At 39.5% G+C, this 12440-nt stretch overlaps 1 protein-coding gene across 2 annotated transcripts in view; it reads left to right on the top strand.

Annotated features, from left to right (window-relative positions):
* MAP3K20 (mitogen-activated protein kinase kinase kinase 20) overlaps positions 1 to 12440 on the top strand; it is a 68219-nt gene that overhangs the window by 36321 nt on the left and 19458 nt on the right. For both annotated transcript variants that reach the window (XM_080971591.1, XM_080971590.1), the window contains exons 9-10: positions 2298 to 2372; positions 8584 to 8690. In XM_080971591.1, coding sequence (XP_080827717.1) covers positions 2298 to 2372; positions 8584 to 8690 — 182 coding nt within the window. The remainder of the gene's footprint in view (positions 1 to 2297; positions 2373 to 8583; positions 8691 to 12440) is intronic.

The raw sequence follows: 12440 nt of genomic DNA, 5'->3' as shown, positions 1-12440 counted from the left end.
TTCTTGAACATACTTTTGGTATAAAAGTTTTTCACATTTATAGTACTCATTATTTAATGATTGCATATTTGATTAGCACTTGCTATGTATATTTTATGGGGGTTTTTTATTCCCCCCCATGGCATTCTTTCCTGAGTTTGCATTTCATTCTTGCTTTTAACACACAGCCGTTCATAAATTCTTGCAGGTCCCATTACACTTATATAGATATCTGTTTTGTTTAGCTTACTTGACAAAGTGGCGTGCAGGTCATGGCAACCTTAGGGAGCAACGTGAGTGGACAGAAGTTCAGATTTGATTGCTTTGTATAATTGGGTCAATTGTGTTAATCAGTAGAAACTTTCTCAATGAAAAGGTTGTTTTTTAGATAGCTAATTGCATTACTGAAAGTGTGTAGACGCATTCTTATATGTTGATCACAGCATGAAGATATCAGGTTTTTGTGCTTGTACACAAATCTGCTTTTGGCACTGCGTCTGCCTTCTGTCGCTAGGTTACTAATTGTTCACGTTGGCAGTAAGTATTTCAGTCTAATGTCAATATTTGCAATATGAGAGTTTTCTTCCCACTCTTGAATAATGTTGTTATTTAAGGTCTTTGAGTATTTACATGTTAGTTATTCTTGCAACACTTAATTAGGCTTCTTGTATGGCTTCATCAGTTCGTCAATAAATGTATGATGAAGGGTGACTTTAGCATTCTTACCCTACTAAATCTAAGGCCATGTACAGTTGTTTCTCTGAAGCATCAAAAATGACTTAACCCTTCCTTCTGCCATGGCATTAACCCTGCAGTAGTTTAACCACTCAAAAGTTCCATTTACTAGAAAAAATGGAGTATATATACACACAGGAAAATTGTGCTTAAGTATATTTGCTTCAGTTTTCTAATAAGCAACTGTAACATCTTCCTTTAGTCCAGTGCTGAACTAATGATGAGGTTGACTAGATGTGGGTCATCTAGACTAGATTCAGGCCTTCTTCAATTTCACTTTTAAGAGAATCTTAGCACTTATTTTGGCCAGAGACCATAGTAGGATACCCTGCTAAGGAAAGTGTGTTATCATGACAGCTCTACAATATCTACACGGTACCTCTGCAAAGCCCAACAATACTAATAACTCAATAAACCAGTTCTAAAACTCTTCTGATTTCACTCCTCTGTGTTTGGTTCATCTTGCCTTTCTTGATCCTGATAGTTTTCATCTACTAGAACGTTTGTTCAGAAGTTAGATTCTTATTCAACTCGGATTATTCATGGTTAACTGGGAGTGATAGTGGATTGCTCCAGTTAAGTAGGAACTTTGTTAGAAGACTGCTTAGCACAATCTAGCACTTTAGTTCAAAATAGCTAATGGACGCCAGTAAATATTAGTACACATACAAAACAGCTGATGAGAACTAATGTGAGATACTTGAACATGCACTGCCCAAGGAAGGATTAATTGGAATAAGAACAATAAATAATATCTACTGCATTTGATGTTTATGGTCTGTAGTTCAAATAAACTGAGCTTGTGCGTGGGAAGAATACTATCTCAAATATATGAAGGGATGCAGAATTGGGAAAACCTTGGGAAATACATATACAGAACTATATACAGTCATAATAAGAACCTGTGGACTTGTGCTTGAAATTAAAAATATTAGAGGAATAAAATTATGGGACAGTTTCCCTAGTACAGTTTTGAATAGCCTGGTTTCCAGGCAGGAGGATAGTATATTAATGAAGACTATAGACTGAGGAATGGAATTATTGTAAGCTCTTAGGGCTTTTCTCCTTTTCCAGAGATAGTATGCTGGATAAGGTTTGCTTCATACTCACTCAGAATTGAGAAGAGATTCAGAAATTTCATATCTATTTATAAAACAACATATTCTTGCTGCGTGAGTGTAAGAAACTCTCTAAGTTACATTAAGAGTGTGGTTGCTTCCAAGGAGGAAACCTCTAGAATGGTTAGAATTGGTCTGGGTGGCACATAATAGATGACCTATCTCAAACCATGAATTGTAAAATTCAGTGGTAAAGGATCCATCATTCTTGGTGCTAGAAGATCATCTCTCTTTGAAATGGCACAGAGACAGCTTGATTTGACTCCAAACAAAAACAATCTGTTCTACAGGGCTTTTGCCTATTCCAGTGCTTGCTAATTCCTGTACTTTGTTGTATAGTTTCTTTCTTTCTTTCTTTTACTGAGAACATTGGAAGATCTGCTTTCATATGGGAGCTGGGGTTTATCTTCTGCTGTTCATTTCTAGTCCCTTGGTTGTCCAACTGTTGTCTTGCTTCTATTACAGAGACTGACCATTCCCAGCAGCTGCCCTGGAAGCTTTGCAGGATTGATGCTCCAGTGTTGGGAAGCAGATCCAAAGGTATTTATTTACTGTTATCCACTGTGTGTTTTAACTGTACTGTGTTTTAAAAAACAAAAACAAACCCCAAACCCTCCTGTTGCAGATGGGACACTAAATGAGAGATAAGAATTTTCCATTTGTATTATTTCATTTCATTTCATTTCAAAGCTGGTAAAATGCGGTCTTGACTATGCTACCACTCAGTGGATTTGTAACTGGCTGACTGACCAAACCCAAAGGGTGCTCATCAATGGTTCCTCTTCATCCTGGAGAAGAGTGACTAGTGGGGTGCCACAGGGTTCTGTCTTGGGCCCGGTCTTATTCAACATCTTTATCAACGACTTGGATGATGGACTCAAGGGCATCCTGATCAAATTTGCAGATGACACCAAACTGGGAGGGGTGGCTAACACCCCAGAGGACAGGATCACACTTCAAAACGACCTTGACAGATTAGAGAACTGGGCCAAAACAAACAAGATGAACTTTAACAGGGAGAAATGTAAAGTATTGCACTTGAGCAAAAAGAAATGAGAGGCACAAATACAAGATGGGTGACACCTGGCTTGAGAGCAGTACATGTGAAAAGGATCTAGGAGTCTTGGTTGACCACAAACTTGACATGAGCCAAAAGTGTGACGCGGCAGCTAAAAAAGCCAATGCAATTCTGGGCTGCATCAATAGGAGTATAGCATCTAGATCAAGGGAAGTAATAGTGCCACTGTATTCTGCTCTGGTCAGACCTCACCTGGAGTACTGTGTCCAGTTCTGGGCACCACAGTTCAAGAAGGACACTGACAAACTGGAACGTGTCCAGAGGAGGGCAACCAAAATGATCAAAGGCCTGGAAACGATGCCTTATGAGGAACGGCTAAGGGAGCTGGGCATGTTTAGCCTGGAGAAGAGGAGGTTAAGGGGTGATATGATAGCCATGTTCCAATATATAAAAGGATGTCCCATAGAGGAGGGAGAAAGGTTGTTTTCTGCTGCTCCAGAGAAGCGGACACGGAGCAATGGATCCAAACTACAAGAAAGAAGATTCCACCTAAACATTAGGAAGAACTTCCTGACAGTAAGAGCTGTTCGACAGTGGAATTTGCTGCCAAGGAGTGTGGTGGAGTCTCCTTCTTTGGAGGTCTTTAAGCAGAGGCTTGACAACCATATGTCAGGAGTGCTCTGATGGTGTTTCCTGCTTGGCAGGGGGTTGGACTCGATGGCCCTTGTGGTCTGTTCCAACTCTATGATTCTATGATTCATTTCTACGTACCACCCACCCTCTCTGTTGACACTGGATAAGTTTAAGGGAGCCAGGATTTCAGGTACAGAGCCTGCAATCCTATATGCACTTACCTGGGAGTAAGTCCCACTGAACTCATGTAATGGATTGCCCTGTGAATTATCTGGGTAAGCGTATATTATCATCGGATTTAAGCAATGAACAAAACTTCATAAATACAATAATAATTATAAAACTATAACAAATTCCTTTTTTGTATCAATCATATATTTATTATAAATTTTGTTAGCAGATGTTCTATTTTCTTTTACCTTATAAACTGTTGAATCCAGGCACTGCAGAGGCCAGGATCCCTGCCAGTTCTTTAAATTTCACCCTTGAAAAGTCTTGATAAATGTTACCTCAAAAATCTTCCCCTATATTGAATAGCCTGTGCCCCTTAAACATGCCCACATTTCATTGGGTGTCAGGATTGAACTCCCACGCTCCCTCCCTTCCATTCTGAATAGAGGAAAGAGTTTCTTTTTACGAGCGATCACAGTGTTGCCTGATGTAGATGTCTTTTTCACGTTGTTGAAGATGCCTAATGGGGAAGGAGCGTGCCCACACAATTTGGGTTCCTGTCCCTTTTTCTGCTCATTTAGGTGTGGTGGCCAATTTGTGTTCAGCAGTCATTTTCTGTTACACCACATCCTACAGAGAGACATTCTGTATTATGTTGCACACCCCGTGGCAGCCATTTTGTGACTGGTGCCCATTGAACTTCCTCAAAATTCCAAATGTTCCCACTGGCCCAAAAAGGTTGGCAGGCCCTGAAGCAGACTGACCTTCTTCATATGGCCCAAAGCATTTCTCAACAATACCATAACAACAGTGAGCACAGTGATCTACTTTACATCTCCCCTCACCACGACCACCAACTCCTTTTCCAGTTATCAGGGTCCCAGAATTTATTTACCTTATATTGCTAATAGTAATTTGATACAATATTTCCCTACTAGATGAGTAATTTCAAATCTTGCTTAAATGCTTAACTTTACACTTAATTCATATATATTTTTGGTGATCACTAAAGAGATATCCGCTTGATTTCTGGCTTATCCCGTGATAATTATTTTTACCCTTGAGGATTTACCATTCAGGGTGGAGACATTCGACCCACATTTTAAAGCAAGCCAACCTAATTCAACCGTTCTAGACACAACTCAGCTATCCATTAGATCACACGCTTCTCCAAGTTTTGCAAAAGCAGTTTCCTTTCCAAAAATATGTCTACAGTGTTATAGAACAAAAATGCGTTTTTGGGTGGGGCAAAGGAAATGCATACAATTTTTGCGTTGCTTAAAAAAAAGAATGCATAAAACATTGAATGCATCATTGAATACATGTGACACTAACGCAGAACAGAAATAGTCCGTCCTGATGTACATTGTTCCAAATCTAAACTGGGATTGACTGATGTACTTTGAACCAGCGGATCCCATGGTTGGTGCAAAGGAATCGAGTCTTTCCTCCATGCCCTCATTCACATTTATTGCTGTGAGGCTGTAGCCACTCATTACCCATGTGGGAACCACAGGGAGGCATGAACTACTGAAGCAAGCCATTAGGACTCTACATTAGGAATCAATTATGGAATTATATCAACAGGTGGAAATCATATACTGCCAAGAATGCACCTGCTGCCATTGCTATCCTTCTGCTCCAAGCTGATTAACTGTAAACTATACAGTAGGGTCCTAAAAATGCAGGTTTTACAGGAGTAGTTGAGGGAAATAGCTGTGTGTGAACATGCAGAATAGACGTGGGATGAGGTGAGGGGAACGGCAACCGCTGAGCTCTAAGCAGTTGTCTTACAATTGTGTGCAAGATGGACCAGAAATGACAGACAAAGAGATCCCTTCACCTAAACGTTGAATAGGCAGCTCTTGCATAGAAGAGCACTTGTCTCTTTTTGTTATACATTTGACATTTTTTTAATGTTGTTTGACATTTGAAATAAAGAAATTGTCTCTCTTTTATAATGCGAAAATCACTTGGATCTGCCTGGGAGAGACACCTCAGCATTGTTCCTAATTGTTTTTGTGCACTCGAATTAAAATGCACGTTTTAATTGCTGCATCTGTAATTTTAGCAGAAATGGTATAATTACAGGCGTGATGCAGAGAGAATGTGTATCATCCGTTTATTATGTATCCACATTTTGGTTTCAACCTTTTGTCTCAACCTTGTCTGGGGTCTGTCAGACAGACTAACGGAGGCGATGCTCTCTCTCTCGAGAAACATTTTAACTCTGACTTTTTCAGTTTTCAACAATTACCCCACTTTTTTTCAGCATAACAAAGGAAGCAATGAAGGCAGAAGAAAATGCAAAGAACTTATGACTGCTTTGCCTGAGACAGTTTTTTTTTTGTTTTTTTTTATAAACTTGAAATAATCTGGTCATCCTTGGTTATGTGGAGCACATTTTCCCCTGTTCTGTTTCTGGACTGCATTCTGACCCAATCTGCCTTGTAACCACAGTGCTAGAATTGGCACAGGGAGGAAAGGATGTTAAAAAGTTGCATAAATTTGCACGCTCAACCAAAAAAACCTCTTGCGTACTACTATTTTATGATATTCAAGGACCTGATTTGAAGATGTGGACAACAAATGTTCTGTTTACCTATGCAAAACTGAAATATAAATAACTCCACGTCTTTTTGGGTAACTTCTGCGTAAAGTGAATCCTATGTGCTTTTACAGAACAAAGGCTTCACTCCACAAGAAAGAAAAACACGGCTGTATTCTGCATTTGTGTGGCTAACTTTCACAATGAAATGTCACTGTCATGCCTCATGAGGGCACACAAAACTTTTCCAAGTCTTGTCTGCTACTTTATTGTGCTGGGCCTCAGGGTTCTCACATGCTAGGAAGGTTTTCTTTATTTCTTGTAGATTAGTTTGTTCTTGTAATTGTATTGTGAAAACTTCAATTAAAATAAAAAATCCCCATTACTATTTTAAATGTCACTTCAACAAACAAGCAGTCTCTTGATGTGTTAAACATTTTTGGTACTTATTTTTGATGCTTTCCCTCAGTTTTCATCCATATTCTTGTTCTAGGCCCTGAAATAAAGCCGTAATTACAAGTAGCATGCTACTTTGGTACTTATTTTTGATACTTTCCCTCAGTTTTCATCCATATTCTTGTTCTAGGCCCTGAAATAAAGCCGTAATTACAAGTAGCATGCTACTTTGGTACTTATTTTTGATACTTTCCCTCAGTTTCCATCCATATTCTTGTTCTAGGCCCTGAAATAAAGACGTAATTACAAGTAGCGTGCTACTTTGGTACTTATTTTTGATAATTTCCCTCAGTTTCCTTCCATATTTTTGTTCTAGGCCCTGAAATAAAGACGTAATTACAAATAGCGTGCTTGCTTTTGATTAATCAGAATGGCCTCATGCTGAAGCAAATATATGAGCTTTGTAAAACATGATTTTTTGATTTTAGGCCACAAATATAATCAATATTTATGTCCCACTTTTTGACTGAACATGCCCAGAGTATATTCATAAAAACCATACAACAGCGTCATAAACATATAAATGCAACTTACCAAAAGCAGTAACAGCAAACGCAAAATAACACTTTAAAGAAAACAAAAGCAAGGGTAGAAGAACATACACATAAAACTGGCAGCAATAAAGCTAGGAGTTACATGCAAAAAGCCTGTTGAAATAAGTGTTTTCAAATACGTATGGCAAAAGAGAATTGACAGAGAGAGATATTGATTCGTTTTGAGTAGAAGAACATTTCAGAGTTGCAGCCCTGTCTTTCTAAAGGCTCTCTCATGCTCAATCACTGAATATCCCAAGTTGGACCAAAAGTGCGTCTCCGGGTAGGCCTATATGGGAAGAAGCAGTCCCTAAACCATTTAGGGCTTTAAAGGTTAGAACCAGCACTATTGAACTGAGCCTTGAAGTGAATAGGAAGCCAGTGTTTGCATATAATGCTTGTGAGGCATACAAGGTTAGTGTTTGTAAAACTGATATTTAAAGTCTTCTTTTTTCTAAAAAAAAAATATCTGGACTTATTTTCCTTACTTTATCTCAAGAACATGGGTTCCTGCCATACAAGTGTATAATCTGTAGTATGCAGCCTTCCTATAGGGCTGCAGTTTCATTTTACATACATTTATTGCCACATGGCCATTATGGGAAGGTGTTTCAAATGCAGCATAAGGCAAATATCTTTCTTTCTTTCTTTCTTTCTTTCTTTCTTTCTTTCTTTCTTTCTTATACATCACCCTACACCTGGAGGTCTCAGGTACAACATATAAAATCAAACCAAAAGGAACAACCCACGGGAACATTTTTGAAGACTGGGAAATGGCAAATTCTGATGTCCTTCCGACATTTATTTGCACTTATGTGCTATATCCATGGTTAGGATTTCAAACCTTCAAGAAGCGGAAGAGACCTAAAATCTGCAAATTCTTCTCCTCACCAAAGCCGGACTCCCTTTGAACCAGCCTTTTCATATGAATTAATAGAATTAGAATTAAACATGGTGTGCTGTAAGCAGAAATTTCGATCTTGTCAGAGGTGCCACTGAGGGAAGGGAAGGAACATTGGTCTCCATATTAGTTTCATTGGAGAAGTCGTCATCCTATTATCTGTGCTTGAGAAAAAATTCAAAAATAGGTTTAGGAGTCATTAGTTACCATAGCATTGCACATGAATAATAAAATTATATCTAAAAATAGAAGGTACATGCAGGACTTTTGCTCTTCTACAATTTTGAGACACTTCTTTTTGCATGTGTAAAAACAAACAAACACCACCAGTTACATTTTATAGATTTTTTTTTTCCTCCTTGAATTGCATATACATAATAATTATCTAGTCACCAATATGTGTTGCACTTGCAGCTTTCCTGGGAGAATTCCGTTGTTAATGTGGTCCTAGAATGTATTTTCATCATGTCTAAAATATATGTACTTTTCAGAAAAGACCGTCTTTCAAGCAGATCATTTCAATCTTGGACTCTATGTCAAATGATAGCAACCTCCCAGACCAATGCAACTCATTCCTGCATAACAAGGCAGAGTGGCGGTGAGTCTAATGAATGTGAGATTGTGACAGGGGGTGGGATTAAAATGTTTTATGGAAGGCTAGAGATCCCAGTTGTCTGAATTCAAATATATAAAAATGTTCAAATATATAAAAGGATGTCATATAGAGGAGGGAGAAAGGTTGTTTTCTGCTGCTCCAGAGAAGCGGACACGGAGCAATGGATCCAAACTACAAGAAAGAAGATTCCACCTAAACATTAGGAAGAACTTCCTGACAGTAAGAGCTGATCGACAGTGGAATTTGCTGCCAAGGAGTGTGGTGGAGTCTCCTTCTTTGGAGGTCTTTAAGCAGAGGCTTGACAACCATATGTCAGGAGTGCTCTGATGGTGTTTCCTGCTTGGCAGGGGGTTGGACTCGATGGCCCTTGTGGTCTCTTCCAACTCTATGATTCTATGAATTCATGGCTTTTCTGACCTGAGTTCATTGCTTCTCGGCTGAATATGAAAGGAGTTTGACTCCACAAACGTTCACTCCTGAACAATTGCCTCCTGAGGCAAGGACTTAATTTTGCAAACCCATCACAAATGGGTTCCAGTTTGTTTTTCCAAAGTAATTTTCCTTAGAAAACAGTAAAACCAGATTAAATGGGTGGATTGGCTTTTTGATCTCCACAGCATTCACACAATGCTGTGAACATGCATGCATGCGTGAAGAGCACAGATCCCACAATAAACACTTGTCTGAAAGCCCCTGAGTACAAACTTCATATGTGGTGCATTTAAATGACAAAAAGTTCTTCCAGTTGCTTGAGTTCAAGTTGAGAAACCTTGTTTGATTTGCATTCATCAGAAGTTGTTGTTTCTATTTATTTTTAACAGTAAGTTGCTTCTAACTGGGGGCTTTTTTCACAGTGGCACTGTTAGTCTACTAAACCTAAGAGTTGAGTCAGATTTTTGTACAGAGATAGGCAAGCTAATGAACTCTGCGTTGGACGTGGCCTTGGTGCATCCAGTACAAAACACTCAACAAGACCAACTACAACTAAGGACGCATCTACACTTCTGCTCCTCCCATGCCATAAAAGCTGGGGTTTGAGTTGTTTTCTGCTTGTTCCCCCGCTTTCTCACAGAGAGCCTGCTCTTTAGTGCTAAATTGAAACAAACGGCACTCCGTAGAAAACCCAATTGTCGTTTGTTCCGATTCAGTGCTAAAGATCGGGGAAAGTGGGGTGGCCTAACAGAGGTTTGTGATGCCAGCACACCATCACAAATGCAGTGCAGGTCAACAGTATGGCAAGCACTCTTGCTGGCAACATAAATGTTTAGAATGGGGAAGTCAGTAGACCTACATGCTACCACTAAACTGTTGCATCGTTGATACTAGATTTGGTCTTGCTCTTGTCTTTATTGTCGTGATACTACTTGGTCTGCCCCCCCCCCCCCAAAGTGTTTTTGACATTCTAAGGACCTTACCCTTAAACACAACTTATTTAAATTTATTATTTTATTTATTTAAACAATTTATATAGCGCTTAACTTCAGTCATCTCTAAGCAGTGTACAAGATTTAAGTGATCCCTGTTCTTTTTTGCGCAATACAGATTGTGACATCACCATCTAATAATTACAAAATAATCAGGGTTGGAGGATGGGCTGATTATATTCAGAAGAGTAAGCAAGATGTTAATGTGCATCAAGTTCACAGTTCAGCACTTCTAAGGCCCATTGTACTTATTAATGAAGGCTGTACTTTTTTTGGTGGGGCAGGAGATGGTGTGTAAAATTAAACATTAAAATTTATGGCCATATTAGAAAGGCCTCCGTCTCGATAAAGAGGGCTAGGAATAGCAAACGGCGGAGTTCTAAACTTCTGATGCAATGGAATTGAAACTAAATTCTAAAGTTCAGAAACAGAATTTTATTGCAACATTTTTTTATCTCGGATTTGGACATTTTTCATGCACTCTCTTCCAGCACTCTTTCATTTTTCCCTGTTCTTCTTGAAAGGTCACCACTGAGAATAAGCAGATGAATTTGTTGGTTTATCAAGCACCTGATGGGCTATGATGTTTGACTTGACTTGACTCTCAGTAAACCCAGCATGCTTCTTGTTTCTGCCGTGGTTCCATGGATCTCGGTGCAAGTGACGACTGAGCTCAAACTCATTGACACTTTCCACTTTGGGTCCAGCATTAACGGCATTCATAGGTGCTAAAAGTCTCCCTCGCTGCATGGTTCTCAGCACGTTTTCTCAGAAGCCCTGCTGTGTTCGGTGGTATTTTTATGGGAGTAAGTGTGCACAAGGCGGCCTCTGTGTACCTTTTGAAAACGTTGTTATATCCATCTTACAGATAAAACATTAAAGCAGGCCTGCTTAGTGTGCTTTGAAGGCCTTTTGAACGGAGAGCTGTGCAAGCAGAAGGATGGTAACCCAGGGATCTTTGCAGGAGTCTAAATTAAGAACCTTTGGCCGTTCTCCAGATTAATGCGGAGCACAATTTAATAACGTACTAAATTGTTATGGGCCTGCCTCTCTCTCAAAGAGAGAGAGAGAGAGAGAGAGCAGAGAAAAATACATGGGAATTGTATAGAATGGTTTAAAGATGTAAAGGTTTTTTTAAAAAAATAAAAGATTTATAGAAACAGGGTGTATCAAAACAAAACATCCTAAACTCAAGAGAACTTTAGAAGTGGACTGATAACAAGAGAATTTTATTGCATGGGTGGAAAAAGTGAGCACAAGATCGGAAGTTTGAGCCAAGTCACATGGTCAGAATATAAATAGCCTCTTTCAGAACAGACATTATTCTCCCACTGAATCAGCAGAGCATGGCAGTAACCAGCATTTGGGAAGAGTTAGAATGCTTTGCGCCATCTTCTGTTGAAAAACGGAAACTGCATCACAGAACTTTGGATCACACTCAAAGCTTCCTACGAAACATACTTTTCAGCCTAATCCCAAACATGCTCACTTGGAAGTACCAATTCCCGCCGATTTAAGTGGCACTTACTACTTAAGAAATGCGCTTTGCATTTTCAGCCTTTTGAGTTCCATTCATATTTAGCTTTTCAAGATGAAGCAATGCATCCTTCGCTCCTCTTTCCTGTTGCATAAACAGGGAAATATTTGCAAGTAGCCAGAAGTGCATTATCAGCACACATCTGAATGCAAAAGCATACAAATAGCACGTATAGGTTTCAAAAACTTAGCAAATGCTGTTAAAGCAGCAGAACTGATTCGAAGCATTGGAAGATGTTGACAATACGTAGTTTTCACTGCATGCCAGACTTCTGGAATATGCAGAAATGACTAGTTGAGATGGAGAGAAAAAAAAGTGTCTTAGGTTTTGGTAGGTGAGGCAAGCTAGTCTCGTTTTGCTACACGTAATTACTGTTTTTCTGCTGTCAGATGTGCAGGATCCAGCCAATGTACCAGGTTCCATAGTTGCTGAAGTGTCCTTATGATGTATCTGAATTGCTTGTAGATACTGCTGCTCTACCTAGGCCCATCTCACATGTAATACTAAACCCAAACTAGCTTGGCGACAGCAAGCAGGCTGCTTCATTTCCTCCCTTGATTCTGCTGCTGTTTCACTATGGTTTGGCATAGTAAAAGGTAAAAAGGTAAAGGACCCCTGGGCGATTAAGTACAGTCAAAGGCGACTATGGGGTTGCAGCGCTTATCTCGCTTTCAGGCTGAGGGAGCCAGCGTTTGTCCACAGACAGCTTTCCAGGTCATGTGGCCAGCATGACTAAACCGCTTCTGGTGCAACAGGACACTGTGATGGAAG

Source organism: Podarcis pityusensis, assembly GCF_964106645.2.
Source record: "Podarcis pityusensis genome assembly, chromosome: 1".
In the NCBI taxonomy this organism is placed as follows: domain Eukaryota; kingdom Metazoa; phylum Chordata; class Lepidosauria; order Squamata; family Lacertidae; genus Podarcis; species Podarcis pityusensis.
The sequence above is the reverse complement of the archived record's forward strand: the minus strand, read 5'-3'. Positions and strand labels throughout refer to the sequence as shown.